Source organism: Macaca thibetana, chromosome 11 (assembly GCF_024542745.1).
Source record: "Macaca thibetana thibetana isolate TM-01 chromosome 11, ASM2454274v1, whole genome shotgun sequence".
Taxonomy (NCBI): Eukaryota; Metazoa; Chordata; class Mammalia; order Primates; family Cercopithecidae; genus Macaca; species Macaca thibetana.
The window spans coordinates 71509924-71530195 of record NC_065588.1 but is presented as its reverse complement, the minus strand read 5'-3'; the positions used below and the strand labels follow the sequence as shown (position 1 = coordinate 71530195).

Below are 20272 nucleotides of genomic sequence, written 5' to 3'. Positions count from 1 at the left end.
TAGTTATATTAGCTAGTTTGTTCTTCACAACAAATTTAACGGGTTATTGTAATCATTTTCTGACAAAAAAGTTATAGCCATATAGTTTAGTCACTTTTTCTCTGATAGAAGTTTTTCACGTACCTTGGGATTAGAAATAAGACAGCATTACGTATTTTGTTGACGTAGCTGTCTTGAACTCAGTTGGTCTGACAGTCTATATTTTAAAATTGATAAGTAGTTTGAGACTTTATAGTCTGTTTTGTGCAAAAACTACCATCACTTCATTACTGTCTTTTGTCACATTATGGGAAATGGTTTTTTAACATCATGAATTGCTGAAATTGTTATGTTTTTATGTAATATTAATTGGGTATAAATTCATTATTAATGAATATAATAATAAACATCTTAATTGTAATGGCTTTCATAATCATACATAAAAAGTCAGTCTTGATTTTTGGAAGGAATAATTTGAAAAATAGGATACTAGTGGCCATAAAGAAGAGAATATATAGATAGAATTTTTAATTCAGTTAACTTTTTGTAAGAATAATGTGTTTTCAGGATGGTTTTAATGTTGTATTTGCTTAGCATTTTTCTGTAGCTAAAAAATAATAAATTTATAAGTAGGTATGACATGTCAGCTATTTTTTAACCCGGCAGAAACTATCTAGAATTAAATAAATTACATAGTGTTTAGCTGAAAGAGTAACAAAATTAATGGGATTATTTAGTCTTTCTTATTTTAAAAACATTTTTGTAGACCCAAATATAAACACAGAAGTATGATAATCTGGTGTCTATAATACTAGGCAAGATAATTTCATAACCTTTTAGCATCTCACCATGTATTGTTTGCAGGATATACAAAGTGATATTTAGATAGATCACTGTATAGATATTGGGAAAACAGAATGAAGGTTTCTGTAAGCACATGCTTTACTGAATGGCAGGAAAATGGTTCAAAATATTTTTTAAGTAAAACTTTTATTTTAAAAGTTTTAAGTAAAACTTTTATTTTATTTAAGTAAAACTGGAATTTGCAAGTGCAAATTCAAATGAGGACTTCTTTTATTTTTGGTTTAAGAAAAAAACAAATTTTATTTGCAGATTTTCCATAAAATTGGTAAGTATTTATATAGTAAGAATAAAGAGTTTTATAGAAGCCAATATGCACCTAAATTCTTCTGGAAAATATGCTGTTTTGCTGCTTTGATTTTTAGAATCTATATTAAAGGTGTGAAATTATTAAGTTTAATATGTTTTTAGTGGTTCTTTTAGAAGAACTTCTAGTTAAAAAGCATTTCTGTAGATTCTATATAATAATTTTGTGCTTAAGGGGTTTGAGGAACTTACTTGATGTCTTTTTAAAATATACCATTATGAGAATCAAAACTGCTATATAAGTGGCCTATTAGTAAATTCTATTACAATTATATGAATTAACACTAGTAATCTCTGGAAATAGAAGACATCCCTGATATCAGAAATATAAGCCCCTCTTTAAAGCAGGGATCAACATGTAAATTGATTCTCTTTACTGGCAAAGCAAAGCTAAGATTAGAAATATTTAGGATCCAGGGCAATCACTAAAGGCTATAGTTGCTAACTAATCAGTCTGATACATGAGTCAACTGATAATCAGTTGAACTGTAAAATAGAAGTTTGACTTTGCTTGATTCTTGTCTTAGTTCATTTTGTGTTGCTGTAAAGAAATACCTGAGGCTGGGTAATTTATGAAGAAAGAAGGGTTTATTTGGCTTCATGAGTCTGTTGGCTAGAAAGCTGAAGACTGAGCACCTGTTAAGAGCTTCAGGTTGCTTCTACTCATGGTGGAAGGTGAAGGGAAGCCAGCATGTGCAGAGATCACTTAGCAAGATAGGAGACAAGAGAGCACGTGGAGGTGCCAGGCTCTTTTGAACAACCAGCACTCTTGGGAAATAATAAAATGAAAACTCACTCACCTCCAAGGGACAACATTGATCATGAGAGATCAACCTCCATGACCCAAACACCATTCCAACATTGGGGATGAAATTTCAACATGAGGTTTAGAGGGGACAAACATCCAAACCATGGCAATTCTAATGGTAAATTTCCTTTGTTGAGTTTTCCTTCCACTTACTATAAAAGCTGATGAATCTCTTGTCAGATTGTTTTGTTACCTAAAATGCAAATTTATGTGTACATGTCTATTTTTAAAATAATGAAACATCTTGAAATTAAACATGAAAATCATTAAACTTCAATTTTGTTGAAAATAATCTTAATTTCCTAATCGTACTTATTATTCATTCCAAATACATCTTTTTTCACTCTAAAGAAACCTTTTTAATTGTATAAATGATCAATATAATTTATTCATTTATTATTTATTCTTTCAACAAATAGTTGCTGAGTTCTTAACTTTACGCAATACCCCTGTCCAGGCACTGGGGGTAAGTCAGTGAATAAAACAGACAAAAATTTCTGCCTCTAAAGAGCTTATATCCTAATGGAAGGAAATGGCAAGGAGAAAAAAAAATCAATCAATGGAATGATTAATCATTCAACCCAGCTAGTATGACACATGTGAAAAGTGTGGTGTATAGAAGGGATCTAGGAAAGTCAGGGCTTTGGGTATGGGATAGCAATTTGTATAGGATCACAGGGGAGACCTTTAGATAAGATAGCATTTTAGCACACACCTGAGGAGCAAGCTAGTCAGGAGAAACTCTGTGTCATGAGTAGGGGTGTTTAAGAAATATTGAGGAGGACAGTGTGGTCAGAGGAGGGAGAACAAGGGAGAGATGGAAGGAGGTTAGTCAGAGAGTTAAAGGGAGTTTGGGAGGCAGCTCAGGGAGGTCACCCAAGCCATGTAAGGACTTTGTCTTTTTCTGTGAGGCAGAAAGCTACTTTGTTCTTTTGAGGATGGTCTTTATTGAGAATAGGACAAAGATGAAAGCAGGAAGACCTTTGAGGAGGCTGTCACAATAATCGAGGCAAAATTTGATGATGATGGCTTGGACCTAGGTGATGGTAGCTTCAGACTCGGAACGTTGTAGTGTCTCACAAAGTCATATTGTTGATAGATTCTGAAGGTAGGGCTAAGAAGATTTTTGAATGGATTAGTTGTAGACTTGAGAGAAAGGGAAGACCAAGAATGACTCTACAAGGATTAATTTCAGGACATTAAACTAGGCACAGAAAGACAAATACTCTATGTTTTCACTTAAATGTGGACTCTAAAAAAGTTGAGCCCACAGAAGCAGAGAGCAGAATATTGGTTGCCAGGGACTCGGGGGGAGGGGTTGGGAAAATGGGGACTTGGTCAACGGATATGAACTTTCAGTTATACGATAAATAAGTTCTGAGGAACTACTGTATTTGTGGTGATTACGGTTAATCATACTATATTTTTTTCCTAGAAATTTGATAAGAAAGCAGATTTTAAGTGTCTTAATGACACACACACACACATACACAGACAAATACAAATGGTAATTGTGTGGTGATGGATGTATTAATTAATTTGATTGTGATAATCATTACATAATCTATCTGTATATCAAATCATCATATTGTACACACTGCATATTTACAATTTTTATTGTCAATAAAATATTTTAAAATAAAAAAAGAATGGATCCAAGGCTTTTGGCCTAAGAGGGTTACCATTAACTAGAGGTAGGGGAAGACTGTAAAGAAGTCTGCTTTTGGGAGGTTAAATTTGAAATATTAAGTGGAAATATCAGTTTTCCTTTTGTAAAAGGTAGAAAACAAGGTGACACAAAATAAAATTATTTCGAAAGTGTTTTCAACCTGAACAAAATACAGTGCTTTGCTTATATTTGAATATATGCATTAAATTAATCTGCTTAATTTACCTATATAATGCTAAGCATTTTTTGGTGCCTGTTTAAATAAATCACTATTTAGAAAGAAGTATATTAGTGGGTAAACAAATAAAATGGTAAAGTATCCTCATAAATTGAGTTTTAAATAGTAAATACCTAAGCTAGGTTCATTATTCATTTATTGAATAAATATTTATCGAGTGCTCACGTTGTATTATCCTGTTCTGCAACCAGGGATATGGCAATAAAAATGACAGACAAGGTTCCTGCTTTCATGGAACTTACATTAGGAGAGGCAAGCGATAAAGCCTAAACAAATATATAACAAAATTTTATGCAGCAATCAAAGGTCATAAAGACAGAGAGGAGTATTAGGGTAGAGTATGACCTTTCAAGGAAGATCTAAAGTAAGAATAAGCCCTGGAAGGAAGAAATCTTGAAATCTGTAAAGGTTTTGACAAGTTGCTATCTTATTGGAACCTTTTTTTTTGTTTTGCTGAGGTAGCATAAACACATCTCATAGTCAAAGAACAATTTGATGTTTATCTCTTTAGCATCCCAAATAATCTTTTACCTCGAAGGTTACACTCATCTTTTAGTATTTTATTTCTGAATTAAATTTTATAATGGAGTAGACATGCCCACATTTATTAATTTTTCAAAGATTCAAATTGGACAATAATAATTATAATAGTTGCTAACTTTTATGTAATGCCTACTGTGTCAAGTAGTTTTTATAAAGTTTTGGGCATGTATTATCTCTTAATCCTTTTTGTTTCTGGTGAAGTAGTTTCTATTATTAATTCACATTTTATCTATGAGTAAACTGAGACACAGAGAGGTCATCTAGCTGGCAACTGGAAGAGCTGGATTCAAATATAAGCAATCTGATTTTCAGAGCCTGTACTTTTAACTGCTGTACAAATAGTCACTGAGATATTCCATGGTTATCTATTCCCATATTTTGTTAAAAACAAACATTCTAAATATGTGTATGATGCTTCATTTATTTCTTTCATGCATAGTGCGTGCAACATAAAGAAGCCAACACAGATGACCTTACAACTCTGGATAGGAAAGCCCTCTTACAGCAAGGTTATGCAGACAACCCTTGCGATAAACAACAGAGGGCAAGAAAATTGGATGCAGTAAGTTGTCAGCATTTTTACTTATTTGGTGAGCCATTAATCTCATTTGATTTCTAAGATTTTAAAGACTGAATGGAATAAATAATTGCAACAATTGAATTTGGACTCAGGTGAATATTCATTAATGGAAAATTGAGTCCTCGTTTTTATAAATGATTGAATTGTGTTTGGTATTATTCTATATTATTATATATATTATATATAATATATATATTGTGTATAATATTATATATTGTGTTGGTAGAAAATTGTCTTGAGTCTTTAGGTGTTTGAAACATTTATTTTATACTGTTCAAAATGTGAGTTGGCTGCTATTTATGTTAGTGAGTTTATTTGGTGTCACCTCCTTGCCCCCGAAAAGCAGCCTGGTTATTTTTTTTGAAGTAGTGAGCTACTAACATTAGATACATTCAGGCTAGTTAAGGAAATTCCAGAAATAAGTTATTTTTCTTTTTTAGGAAAAGTGAAACAAAACTCCAGATGCTTAATATTAACTTTCAATTATGTCTTTTACAGAATCAATTAGGTTGGCAAGTATAGTTTAGCCCAGTTCTGGCACAAATAGATAATTAAAACATTTCTGTAATGTTCTGGGGTAAAGGTACCAAGCTGCTTGGAACTGGAGGTCACTGACCACCTCAGACACCCAAATGATTAATGTCTTAGGCATACTTATAACAGATTGTTGGAATGCCAGTGTGGTGGCTCACAAGTTGGGAAAAGTCTGGTTTTGATAGCATAAATAGTAACAAAGCAATATGGATATAGTTAGTTACATTACTATTATCATTGAGTGGAGATTCAACATATGTTTTATTTGGGTCACAGTCATCCAGAATCAATTATGTCTGAATTAATAGCAATAAATAATCAATCTCTGGACTATGTGAACTGATTTTCTGTGGATGTCCTAAGTTGCAAATTTGTGAGTTCTTTTACTTAAACCACATGCACATTTTTTTCTTTTTGGTGCCTATTATCATTTGGGTATTTATGTTTAATAGAATGAGTATTATCAGGATTATCCTAAAAATTAAAAAATGCTACTTTTTAAGGAAAAATAGTGTTTCAAATAAGGCTTATTTTGATATATCCCTGAAGTTATATTTGAAATGGGTGTTACAATAATTAAGGCTCATTGAATATTGTTCTTGATGTAATTCAAAGCAATCTGGATGTTAATGGATTTCTTTTCCTTACAACTACATTATTAGGAGCAATGTTTCTAAATTCATTATCAAGTTTTATTTTATTTTGGTAGTACTCATTTAACTGTCTCCTCCTTCCTCTGAGGAAACGTTTACATGAGTAAGCTTTCAAGGCATCTGAAATTAGCACCAATTTGTTTTAAAAATGTAGGTGAAAACTTCTTTATTTAATTGTACACCTCTTAAGTGAAAATAGAAGCAATGAAACTACGTTTTTTGTGTCCACCTCATCCAGCTCCTTTTTCATTTTTTAGTGTTGATAGATCCTTGCATCAGTGTCACTTCTGCTTCTAATCTGCTTTATGTTTATACAGATCTCTAAATCAGTGTGCCTATGGGTTCTAACCTTTCCTACAAAGTATAAGCCACCATAAGCTTCAACACTCAAGGTGGGCTTTCTGCATGGGCTCTATGGTGTTAATTAATCTCCCTTCTTTGGCTTCTACTGGGTTTTACATCTGTAAACACATCTGTGTTTGGCTGATGTGGATCTTTTCTGTGTATAATTTTAATGTTTTAGTCAGTGTCCACTTTATGAATCACTCTTAGATATTAAAAAATATACCTTGCTTTACTTTTAGGTTGTGCTAATTTTTAAACATTTATTTGCTGTTTTAAATTTATAACTAGATAAAAATCTTATAAAGCATCATGAGCTTAGAGAGTGACACAAGATGTATTAAATAACGTAAGCTTTATGTGGGACATATTAAATGTGTAAACTATACATTTTGAATTTCTACCAAACAAAAATACTAAATTTAGTGTAGGCTAAATAACATTTAAATAATGTTAAATAATAATAATGTTTAATAATAATTTAGGCTAAATAAAAGTGTTATTTAGCCTACATTTAAGTTTAGTTTTAACATTCTTATTAAAATTCTTATTAAATTTTGTTTTAACATTATTATTAAAACTAAATTTAAGGCTGGCCATGGTGGCTCATACCTATAATCCCAGCACTTTGAGAGGCTGAGGCTGGGGGATCACTTGAGACCGGGAGTTCGAGACCAGGCTGACCAACATGGTGAAACCCCATCTCTACTAAAAATATAAAAGTTAGCCAGCCGTGGTGGCATACACCTGTAGTCCCAGTTACTTGGGAGGCTGAGGCATGAGAATCGCTTGAATTTAGGAGGCAGAGGTTGCAGTGAGCCATGGTAGTGCCACTGCACTCCAGCTTGGGCAACATAGCAAGACCCTGTCTCAAAAAAAAAAAAAAAAAAACCCAAAAAACTAAATTTAGTGTAGGCTAAATAGCATTTAAATAATTGTGCCCAACTTTTCCAATTTTCTTGCAAGTTTTACTTTTTGTTTCTATGATATGTCTTTAGACATTCTTATTTTATATTTTGTCTCAGTTTTAAATAAAGCACTTTTTCTAAGGTTACAAAGCCTCTATCTTAATTTCATTTATTGGAATGATCAATGGGGATGACAGTAATTTACATTCTAAAAACAGAACAAGCTTTATTTTGACTTCTTAATTTTTTAACCTCTTTTATTTGCCCCTCTAAAGGTAAATTTTAGTCATTATAGCTGCATGACAATATAATTGGAATTGAATGATTACCAATATTTCAATTAGATATGACCTAAAAAAATCATAAAAATAGTTTCAGATGAATTGGAAAAGTGAAAAATAGTATGAAGTGGGGGACGCCCAAGATGGCCAAATAGGAACAGCTCCAGCCTCCAGCTCCCAGCACGAGTGACACAGAAGATGGGTGATTTTTGCATTTTCAACTGAGGTACCAGGTTCATCTCACTGGGGCATGTCAGACAGTCGGTGCTGGTCAGTGGGTGCAGCCCGACCAGCGAGAGCTGAAGCAGGGCAAGGCATCGCCTCACCTGGGAAGTGCAAGGGGGAAGGGAATTCCTTTTCCTAGCGAAGGGAAACTGAGACACACAACACCTGGAAAATCGGGTAACTCCCACCCTAATACTGTGCTTTACCAAGGGTCTTAGCAAAAGGCACACCAGGAGATTATATCCCATGCCTGGCCTGGAGGGTCCCATGCCCATGGAGCCTCCCTCATTGCTAGCACAGCAGTCTGAGATCTAACTGCAAGGCAGCAGCAAGGCTGGGGGAGGGGCGCCTGCCATTGCTGAGGCTTAAGTAGGTAAACAAAGCCTCTGGGAAGCTCGAACTGGGGGGAGCCCACTGCAGCTCAAGGAGGCCTGCCTGCTTCTGTAGACTCCACCTCTGGGGACAGGGCATAGCTAAACAAAAAGCAGCAGAAACCTCTGCAGATGTAAATGTTCCTGTCTGACAGCTTTGAAGAGAGCAGTGGTTCTCCCAGCATGGAGGTTGAGATCTGAGAACGGACAGACTGCCTGCTCAAGTGGGTCCCTGACCCCTGAGTAGCCTAACTGGGAGATATCCCCCACTAGGTGCAGACTGACACCTCACACCTCACACGGCTGGGTACACCTCTGAGACGAAGCTTCCAGGGCAAGAAAAGACAGCAACACTTGCTGTTTAGCAATATTCTATCTTCTGCAGCCTCCACTGCTGATACCTAGGCAAACAGGGTCTGGAGTGGACCTCAAGCAAACTCCAACAGACCTGCAACTGAGGGTCCTGACTGTCAGAAGGAAAACTAACAAACAGAAAGGACACCCACACCAAAACCCCATCAGTATGTGACCATCATCAAAGACCAAAGGCAGATGAAACCACAAAGATGGGGAAAAAGCAGGGCAGAAAAGCTGGAAATTCAAAAAATCAGAGCGCATCTCCCCCTCCAAAGGAACACAGCTCATCGCCAGCAATGGAACAAAGCTGGATGGAGAATGACTTTGACGAGTTGAGAGAAGAAGGCTTCAGTCCATCAAACTTCTCAGAGCTAAAGGAGGAACTACGTACCCAGTGCAAAGAAACTAAAAACCTTGAAAAAAGAATGGATGAATGGATAACTAGAATAAGCAATGCAGAGAAGTCCATAAATGAACTGATAGAGATGAAAACCATGACATGAGAACTATGTGACAAATGCACAAGCTTCAGTAACTTAACTTGATCAACTGGAAGAAAGAGTTTAGTGATTGAAGAGCAAATGAATGAAATGAAGTGAGAAGAGAAGTTTAGGGAAAAAAGAGTAAAAAGAAATGAACAAAGCCTTCAAAAAATATGGTATTATGTTAAAAGACCAAATCTACATCTGATTGGTGTGCCTGAAAGTGATGGGGAAAATGGAACCAAGTTGGAAAACATTCTGCAGGATATTATCCAGGAGAATTTCCCCAACCAAGCAAGGCAGGCCAACATTCAAATTCAGGAAATACAGAGAACGCCACAAAGATACTCCTCGAGAAGAGCAACTCCAAGACACATAATTGTCAGATTCACCAATGTTGAAATGAAGGAAAAAATGTTAAGGGCAGCCAGAGAGAAAGGTCGGGTTACCCACAAAGGGAAGCCCATCAGACTAACAGCAGATTTCTCGGCAGAAACTCTACAAGCCAGAAGAGAGTGGGGGCAAATATTCAACATTCTCAAAGAAAAGAATTTTCAACTGAGAATTTCATATCCAGCGAAACTAAGTTTCATTAGTGAAGGAGAAATAAAATCCTTTCAGATAAGCAAATGCTGAGAGATTTTGTCACCACCAGGCCTGCCCTACAAGAGATCCTGAAGGAAGCACTAAATATGGAAAGGAACAACCAGTACCAGCCATGGCAAAAACATGCCAAAATGTAAAGACCATCGATGCTAGGAAGAAACTGCATCAACCAATGAACAAAGTAACCAGCTAATATAATGACAGGATCAAGTTCACACATAACAATATTAACCTTAAATATAAATGGACTAAATGGTCCAATTAAAAGACACAGACTGGCGAATTGGATAAAGAGTCAAGACCCATCAGTTTGCTGTATTCAGGAGACCCATCTCACATGTAGAGACACACATAGGCTCAAAATAAAGGGATGGAGGAAGATCTACCAAGCAAATGAAAAACAAAAAAAGGCAGGGGTTGCAATCCTAGTCTCTGATAAAACAGACTTTAAACCATCAAAGATCAAAAGAGACAAGGCCATTACATAATGGTGAAGGGATCAATTCAACAAGAAGAGCTAACTATCCTAAATATATATGCACCCAATACAGGAGCACCTAGATTCATAAAGCAAGTCCTTAGAGACTTACAAAGAGACTTAGACTCCCATACAATAATAATGGGAGACTTTAACACCCCATTGTCAACATTAGACAGATCAACGAGACAGAAACTTAACAAGGATATCCAGGAATTGAACTCACCTCTGCACCAAGCAAACCTAATAGACATCTACAGAACTCTCCACCCCAAAGCAACAGAATATACATTCTTCTCAGCACCACATCACACTTATTCCAAAATTGACCACATAATTGGAAGTAAAGCACTCCTCAGCAAATGTACAAGAACAGAAATTATAACAAACTGTCTCTCAGACCACAGTGCAATCGAACTAGAACTCAGGACTAAGAAACTCAATCAAAACTGCTCAACTACATGGAAACTGAACAACCTGCTCCTGAATGACTACTGGGTACATAATGAAATGAAGGCAGGAATAAAGATGTTCTTTGAAGTCAATAAGAACAAAGATACAACATACCAGAATCTCTGGGACACATTTAAAGCAGTGTGCAGAGGGAAATTTATAGCACTAAATGCCCACAAGAGAAAGCAGGAAAGATCTAAAATTGACACCCTAACATCACAATTAAAAGAACTAGAGAAGCAAGAGCAAACACATTCAAAAGCTAGCAGAAGGCAAGAAATAACTATGATCAGAGCAGAACTGAAGGAGATAGAGACACAAAAAAACCCTCCAAAAAAATCAATGAATCCAGGAGTTGGTTTTTTAAAAAGATCAACAAAATTGATAGACCACTAGCAAGACTAATAAAGAAGAAAAGAGAGAAGAATCAAATAGATGCAATAAAAAATGATAAAGGGATATCACCACCAACCCCACAGAAATACAAACTACCATCAGAGAATACTATAAACACCTCTATGCAAATAAAGTAGAAAATCTAGAAGAAATGGATAATTTCCTGGACACTTACACTCTCCCAAGACTAAACCAGGAAGAAGCTGAATCCCTGAATTGACCAATAGCAGGCTCTGAAATTGAGGCAATAATTAATAGCCTACCAACCAAAAAAACTCCAGGACCAGATGGATTCACAGCTGAATTCTACCAGAGGTACAAGGAGGAGCTGGTACCATTCCTTCTGAAACTATTCCAATCAATAGAAAAAGAGGGAATCCTCCCTAACTCATTTTATGAGGCCAACATCATCCTGATACCAAAGCCTGGCAGAGACACAACAAAAAAAGAATTTTAGACCAACATCCCTAATGAACATCGATGCGAAAATCCTCAATAAAATACTGGCAAACTGAATCCAGCAGCACATCAAAAAGCATCCCTGGGATGCAAGGCTGGTTCAACATATGCAAATCAATAAACATAATCCAGCATATAAACAGAACCAGAGACAAAAACCACATGATTATCTCAATAGATGCAGAAAAGGCCTTTGACAAAATTCAACAGCCCTTCATGCTAGAAACTCTCAATAAATTCGGTATTGATGGAACGTATCTCAAAATAATAAGAACTATTTATGGCAAACCTACAGCCAATAACATACTGAATGGGAAAAAACTGGAAGCATTCTCTTTGAAAACTGGCACAAGACAGGCATGCCCTCTCTCACCCCTCCTATTCAACATAGTGTTGGAAGTTCTGACTAGGGCAATCAGGCAAGAGAAAGAAATAAAGGGTATTCAATTAGGAAAAGAGGTGCGCGCTCGGTGACCTTTCTGACTTGACTGCAGGTTTGTGGTGGTCTGAGGTGTCTGTCCTGCGCCAAGATGCTTCAAAGTATTATTAAAAATGTGTGGATCCCCATGAAGCCCTACTACACCAAAGTTTACCAGGAGATTTGGATAGGAATGGGGCTGATGGGCTTCATTGTTTATAAAATCTGGGTCGCTGATAAAAGAAGTAAGGCTTTGAAAGCTTCGGCGCCTGCTCCTGGTCATCATTAACCAGATTTACTTGGAGTACATGTGAAAGAAAACATCAGTCCGCCTGTAAATTTAAGCAAGCCGTGTTAGATGGGGAGTGTAGAACATCCCAGTACACTTGTATAAGTACCATTTACTTCATGGCATGAATAAATGGATCTCTGAGATGCACTGCTAAAAAAAAAAAAAAAAAAAAAAAAAAAAAAAAGGAAAAGAAGAAGTTAAATTGTCCCTGTTTGCAGATGACATGACTGTATATTTAGAAAACCCCATCATCTCAGCCCGAGATCTCCTTAAGCTGATAAGCAACTTCAGCAGTCTCAGGATACAAAATCAATGTGCAAAAATCACAAGCATTCTTATACACCAGTAACAGACAAACAGCCAAATCATGAGTGAACTCCCATTCACAATTGCTTCAAAGAGAATAAAATACCTAGGAATCCAACTTACAAGGGATTTGAAGGACCTGTTCAAGGAGAACTACAAACCACTGCTCAGTGAAATAAAAGAGGACACAAACAAATGGAAGAACATACCATGCTCATGGATAGGAAGAATCAATATCGTGAAAATGGCCATACTGCCCAAGGTAGTTTATAGATTCAATGCCATCCCCATTAAGCTACCAATGAGTTTCTTCACAGAATTGGGAAAGACTGCGTTAAAGTTCATATGGAACCAAAAAAGAGCCCACATTGCCAAGACAATCCTAAGCCAAAAGAACAAAGCTGGAGGCATCACGCTACCTGACTTCAAACTATACTACAAGGCTACAGTAACCAAAACAGCGTGGTACTGGTACCAAAACAGAGATATAGACCAATGGAACAGAACAGAGCCCTCAGAAATAATACCACACATCTACAGCCATCTGATCTTCGATAAACCTGAGAAAAACAAGAAATGGGGAAAGGATTCCCTATTTAATAAATGGTGCTGGGAAAATTGGCTAGCCATGGGTAGAAAGCTGAAACTGGATCCTTTCCTTACTCCTTATACGAAAATTAATTCAAGATGGATTAGAGACTTAAATGTTAGACCTAAAACCATAAAAACTCTAGAAGAAAACCTAGGTAATACCATTCAGGACATAGGCATGGGCAAGGACTTCATGTCTAAAACACCAAAAGCAGTGGCAGCAAAAGCCACAATTGACAAACAGTATCTAATTAAACTACAGAGCTTCTGCAAAGCAAAAGAAACTACCATCAGAGTGAACAGGCAACCCACAGAATGGGAGAAAATTTTTGCAATCTACTCATCTGACAAAGGGCTGATATCCAGAACCTACAAAGAACTCAAACAAATTTACAAGAAAAAATCAACCTCATCAAAAAGTGGGCAAAGGATATGAACAGACACTTCTCAAAAGAAGACATTTATACAGCCAACAGACACATGACAAAATGCTCATCATCACTCGCCATCAGAGAAATGCAAATCAAAACCACAGTAAGATACCATCTCACACCACTTAGAATGGCAATCATTAAAAAGTCAGGAAACAACAGGTGCTGGAGAGGATGTGGAGAAATAGGAATACTTTTACACTGTTGGTGGGACTGTCAACTAGTTCAACCATTGTGAAAAACAGTGTGGCGATTCCTCAAGGATCTAGGACTAGAAATACCATTTGACCCAGCCATCCCATTACTGGGTATATTCCCAAAGGATTATAAATCATGCTGCTATAAAGAGACGTGCACACATATGTTTATTGCGGCACCATTCACAATAGCAAAGACTTGGAATCAACCCAAATGTCCATCAGTGACAGACTGGATTAAGAAAATGTGGCACATATACACCATGGAATAGTATGCAGCCATAAAAAAGGATGAGTTCGTGTCCTTTGTAGGGACATGGATGCAGCTGGAAACCATCATTCTCAGCAAACTATCGCAAGAACAGAAAACCAAACACGGCATGTTCTCACTCATAGGTGGGAATTGAACAATGAGATCACTTGGACTCAGGAAGGGGAACATCACACACTAGGGCCTATTGTGGGGAGGGAGGAGGGGGGAGGGGGGAGGGGTAGCATTAGGAGATATACCTAATGTAGATGATGAGTTAATGGGTGCAGCACACCAACATGGCACATGTATACATATGTAATAAGCCTGCACGTTGTGCACAGGTACCCTAGAACTTAAAGTATAATTTTAAAAAAGTGAAAAAAAAATAGTATGAAGAAAGCTTAATCAAACTAGTAATTGAGAAAAGTTTATTAAATATTATTGATGCATTATATGCAGAGAAAATATTATACTTTTGATGAGGAGAGTTTTTGTTTTGTTTTTCCTTGTTTTAGATTTTTGATGAAAGGTCAAACAATTCAAACTCAGTTTTGCCTTCTTTTGCTGTGAATAGTGTTAGACTAAGCTTACTTTGTGTCAGTGTTGGTAGTCTTCTTGGAGCGGTTTAACATGCCTTTTGCAGGACATCTCTTGAGGGGAGGAATAGAATGGAAGGATGCCATAGTCTCTTTCTCCTTTAGTCTGCCCCGTAAAATGCAAAGGCAGCTCATGAAAATTCTGATAATTTTTACTGAAATGTAAGTGCATTATTTCTTAGAAAATAAATGATATTTGTAGATTAAATGACTGAAATTTAAATTTAGTAATGATGGAAAGTAATCTATAATCTATAATAGTAATCTGTTTCCATCTATATGTAAGATGGAAATCAGAGATATTTAATTTATGTTTTAGAACTTTTGTGTTAAATATTGTATGGTTCTACTTTATCGATGGTGAAATTGTCTTTATTTAATCTTCCCAGGAAATTGTGGCTGCAGAGAAGAAGAAACAGATTGTTGCAGAGCAAGTCATGATAGACCACTTATCTAGGTGAGAATTAGCAACTCACAATAGAAATCAATTCAGAAAATTTTCATTAAATTTCTTTTCATGCCTGACACTCATATCCTTGGTCAGTTAGAGGTTAGCTAACTCAGAGGTTCCCAGACTTTCTTTGTTCACTGCACTGTTAGTGTTTTAGTAATTTTTTCACAGCACTCTTAGACCAATAGAAATACCTAACAGTTCTATTTGTCTTATAAATACTTATTAAGTTGTTTAGAGAAAAATACTTAAGTATTTATTTGCTAACAACTAATGACCATTTAAAAAATAATACACATAAATTGAAAGAAGATATCCTTACTTTATTCTTTATTCTTACCAAGGATCTGTATGCATCTTATGGGCACTGCACAGTCTCTCAAATCCTAGAATCATTTACAATGCTGCCACTTCCACTTTATATTCCATATTGATTTTCACCTGATATTTGCTTTTTATCATAGCAACTATAGAAAACTCAGCTCTGCAAAGATGTAACATCGTGGAAGCAGTATAGTGTGCTGTCTTGTTGAAGCTGTGAGCTACCCTGAGGTTGAACTGGTAGTTTACCTGGTGTGTAAGTGATGTCAAGTATCACTGAGTTTCCCTCAAAAATTAAAAATATTCCATAGTACCCCTGTGAGTTCACTGTGTTACCTCAGGGTTCCTTGGTGCAGTTCGAGAACTGTGAGACTGTTAAGAATTTTAAAACTCGTTAGAAAACTAAAATTTTAACATATGCATTGCTGAATTGCATGATAATATGGAAATATGGTAGAATTTCTGAAGAGGTTGGAATTATCTACTTCAAGTAAAAAGTAAGACTTAGCTTTGAAAAAACTGTTTAGTTACATGGCAGAAGGAATGAATGACAGAAAGAATGATGCATGCTTCTACATTCACGTTTTTCAGTGAATTCTTTGAAATACCTAGAGTCTCCCTTGTCCCTCCTTCCATTGTCTCATGAACTTAGTGTTTTCACCTCCACCATGCCTCCAACAACTTTTTTCCAGTAGTGAGATCCATATTGCTAGACTAACGGTTTCTCAGTTCTCATTTACTTGGCCCATCTGCAGCAGCTGTCTCATTTGAAACTTGATTTTCTTTGAGGCAGGTTTTTTGTTTTGTTTTTTTTCTGCATGGCTTCCCACACGTGACACTTGACTGTTCTCCTACCTTTCTCCCCTTCTCAGAATCTCTTATGGTTCTTCTTCATCTTCCCAGTCTTTAAACGTGGGTGTGCCCAAGAGCTCAGTTCTTGGACCTCTTTTGTATTTGCTTTTTAAGTGATCTCATCCAATAGCATGCCTTTAAAAACCACCTATATTCTGATACTTCTCTAAGATTTCAATTTAACTTTCTCCAATCTGGGTGTCTGAAGCTTCACTGCCCTCTCTTCCACCATGACCAAATCTTTAACTTTCCTCCATGGCAAGTCAATTCTTCTTGTTACTAAGACCTAAAATCCTAGTGATGCCTTTGACCCCTCTTTCTCTCAAATACCATATCTAGCTTGCCAACAAACACTCTCAGTCCTACCATCAACATAGATTTACTCCCTCTGCTGCCACCATCCTATTCAAACTTATTTTGTGTCCCCTGGATTATTTCAGGGACTACTTAACTGGCCTCATTGTTTCTGCATTTGCCGCTTACTGGTTTATTTTCAACCCAGTACCCCATAGTTAATCTATTAAAAGGTAAGCCAGATAAAACCCTCCAGGAATTTCTCATTTCAATCACAGTGAAAGCTACAAGGCTCATGTATTAATTATGTGTTGCAACAAAAATCAGTAGCTTAAAAGAACAGTAATTTTTGCTCATGTGTCTTTAGGTTATCTATCAAGGCTAGGCTTGGCTGGAAGGTCCTTACTTTTTGTTTTGCCCAGTTGTATATGAGCAAAAATGGTCTTAGGTTTGATCTTAGGCCTTAAATGATCTCATGTGTTTCCATTTGCCCTTTAGTGCTTCTGCCACTTTTGAGAGAAGAACACTGCTTGGCTAGTCTGGTAGTCTCAAGAAAAAGGTCCTTCTAGAAATGCCACTGAGCTACTTAGCTGAGACCATCCTAGATAAACAGATTTCCAACCAACCCGCGTTTGTATGAGTTAGTTCAGTTGAGATTAGCAGAGTCATATAGCTGTGTGTAACTGACCAAAGCAAGTCAAAAGCTCAAGGTCAAGGGGTAAGAAAGTACACACCACCTGTAATGAGGCCATAGCAAGGATATGGATCAGGATTACTAAAAAATTTGGGCCAATAACACAATCTATCCAAGCCCACCATTAGACCTTGGACCTTGGACCTTGGACTTTTCTCCCTCTTTCCTACTCTCCTCTAGCCGTTTGACTTCTCCCTGTTCTGGAACATACCAGGTTCCATTCCTGTGTTAGGTACTTTGCATTTATTTTCCCCTCTTCTTGGAATGCCTTTTCCCCAGAAATTTGTATGTCTGCTTACTCATTTTAGCTCCTGTCTTTACTTAGAAGTCACCTTGGTGAGGCCTACCTTGGCCTTACTATAAATAAACCATAAATAAATTTAAATAAATAAATTGACCATAAATAAATTTATGATCCCTTGCTCAAAATTTCACATCTTCTTACCATTTCATTTTTTCCTCCATAGGGACATGTAATTCATGTTGTATTTTCTCTGTTTATCATGTTAATTATCTTTCGGCCTCTTCAGAATGTGAGCTTCATGAGGGCAGAGCACTTTGGAAGTTTTGCTCACTATTACACTCCCATTGGCTAGTGTAGTAGCTGTATAGTAAAACTTGTTGAATAGGCAAATGAATGAATGAACTGGAAAAGAGGACTTAAATAGAGTCAGCAGAATTTGGTTTTAGGTTTAGCTATGTGACTAATTCGCTGTTTGAGCTTTCATATTTTCCTTCTGTATGTCTTGATTTTTGCTTCTGCCAAATTAACATTAAGATTTCTTATAACTCTAACATTCCGTGTATGTATATTTAACACAGAACTGATAAATAAAGTGTGAGAATAGAATAGGTGCCACTTTTTATAAATGCCAGCCTTTTTCATTTGGGAAATTTAAAAAATATCTTAATGCTCAATTTAAAAAGAGGATTTAGTTCCTAACTTGGCACACAAATGAACAGAATCTACAGTATATGGTAGACATGACTAAAGCTTTTCCTGAATGTTCCAGCAATGGAAATAACTCAATAAATTCGTAAGTTCTATCTTTGAATTGCTGTTTCATTTTCATAGTTTTGAAGGTTCATGATACCCTTTAAAAAATGTCTGCTCATTTATTCTTTTATCCAGTTATTCATCAAATTTATTCAGACTTAGGGTTTTTCCAGGCAAGTAGAAAAAACCAGAGAGGGCAAGATTGTGGAAAAATCCAGAGAGGGCAAGATTGTTAAAAGGTGGGTACAGGATTCTCTTTTGATGAATCATGGAACCCAACCTGCTAAGGAGGAAAGTAAGTGTTACTGGATGGTGCCATGTAGTTCCAGGCTCTTGGTGTCCTGAACAAAGAATTGGATGAGACGCACAGAGATAGTGAAGCAAAGCAGCAGAAGTGTATTAAGCGCAGTATTACACTCTCGGAGTGGGAGAATGGACTGAGTTCTGTGAGATAAATCAACCTTAGTTTGGTCCTTTGGGTCCTTTTACGTGTTTTGTTTTATTCTCTTCCCAAGGATGCCTAGTCTCTAGCCAGTGTCTGCCTTTTGATTAATAGATGTTGCTGAGTTAATTTGGGCCTTGTGTGCTTGTGTGTCATCTCCATCCCATCATTTTAAGTACATGTATGATATGCAGTCCATATGCATGAAACTTAAGTAGCTAATTACCATTTTGGGTCATTTTAAGGATACTTCATTTTAATGAGCATGCCCCTCTCTGGGGAGCTGCCCCTGACAGGTTTGGTCCGAACCTAGCTGGCCATGGGGGCTCCTTACTCACTTTTTTTTTTTTTTTTTTTTTTGAGACTGAGTCTCGCTCTGTCACCCAGGCTGGAGTGCAGTGGTGCGATCTCGGCTCACTGCAAGCTCCTTACTCACTTTTTTATCTCACTTTTGTTTTGGCTGCTGAACCTCTGCTTCTTATCTCGCTTCTTGCTCAGTCACCCCTTCACCTTCTTTCTGCTCTCATGCTTTTACTTATTCTGTTCTTTATCCAACTTTTAATTCCTTTTGCTATTTTCCTGCATCATTTCCCCTGTTTTCCTGTCTCATAAGGATATGAGGATAACCTATTATTCTTACCCTTAAAATAATATTAATAACAACAATAACAAATCAAAACTATTACCAGTGGTGGGTGTCCAGGTTCTTTGCACTTTGAACAAAGAATTGGACAAAACATAAAAGCAAAGCAAGGAAAGGATGATGCAACAAAAGCAGAGATTTATTGAAAATCAAAATATACTCCACAGGGTGGGAGCAGCCTGAGCAAGTGGCTCAAGGACCTGATTGCAGAATTTTCTGGGGCTTAAATACCCTCTAGAGGTTTCCTATTGGTTACTTGGTGTACATGTAAATGTATGTAATGACAAATACATACATACATTTCTTTTTACTTTGTCTATTTACATACTTTGTCTACTTTGTCTATGTAAATGAAGAAGTGGCCTGCAATCAGTCTAATTGGTTGTGGAAAGTGACCAATTGGAAGCTGAAGCGAAGTTACAAAATTACACCCTATGCAAACATCTGATTGGTCATGGGAAGTCACCAGTCAGAGGCTGAAGTGAGTTACAAAGTTATCCTCCTATTGAAATTTAGACTTGGCCGACAACCATCGTGACTGGTCATGGCAGGGGACCAATCAGAGGTATTTTCAATTTTTCATCTGCCACACAGAAAAGGGGGGTGGTTGCAAAGGAAGTAGCCTCTGGCCCTTTTGTTACTTGAGTATGGAAAGTTGGGGTTTTCCTTTTGATTTAGTTCTAGGAAGTCAGGGTGAATGGACCTTAGGTTTCCTGCCTCCAGACCCTATTCTCCTGCCTTAAAAACACAATGACACCTATGTTCCTTATATTATTAATTGAATCTCATTTCACATTGTTCAGTTACTATGGATCTTTCTACTTGATGACCTCAAATCCAATTAGTTTTCTAGTTCTGTTGATGTTTCTTGAATTTATTCTTTCTACTATGTCTATTTATTTACTTTTTATTATTTTTTTGTTTGTGTTCTTTTGTATTTATATATTTTATAGTTTTGGGGTACA

The 20272-nt window shown here is 36.5% G+C and overlaps 3 protein-coding genes across 8 annotated transcripts in view; 2 read left to right on the top strand and 1 right to left on the bottom strand.

Moving 5' to 3' along the window:
- GLIPR1 (GLI pathogenesis related 1) overlaps nt 1-20272 on the bottom strand; it is an 897418-nt gene that overhangs the window by 182485 nt on the left and 694661 nt on the right. The gene's annotated exons all lie outside the window — the stretch shown is intronic.
- Nucleotides 1-20272, top strand: part of CAPS2 (calcyphosine 2) — a 61359-nt gene that overhangs the window by 9025 nt on the left and 32062 nt on the right. For 4 of the 6 annotated variants that reach the window (XM_050749455.1, XM_050749454.1, XM_050749459.1 and 1 more), the window contains 2 exons: nt 4844-4966; nt 15003-15070. In XM_050749455.1, the coding sequence (XP_050605412.1) occupies nt 4844-4966; nt 15003-15070 (191 nt within the window). Of the gene's footprint in view, nt 1-4843; nt 4995-5990; nt 6564-15002; nt 15071-20272 lie in introns of those variants that run through there. The other 2 variants (XM_050749457.1, XM_050749458.1) reach the window with 2 other exon arrangements.
- LOC126931341 (ATP synthase subunit ATP5MJ, mitochondrial-like) lies at nt 12060-12386 on the top strand. The gene has a single exon (XM_050749468.1). The coding sequence runs from the start codon at nt 12060-12062 to the stop codon at nt 12234-12236; it is 177 nt and encodes a 58-aa protein (XP_050605425.1). The 3' UTR covers nt 12237-12386.

Coding starts and splice junctions, on each gene's coding strand:
- LOC126931341 (XM_050749468.1), top strand. CDS start 12,060: ATGCTTCAAAGTATTATTAAAAATGTGTGGATCCCCATGAAGCCCTAC.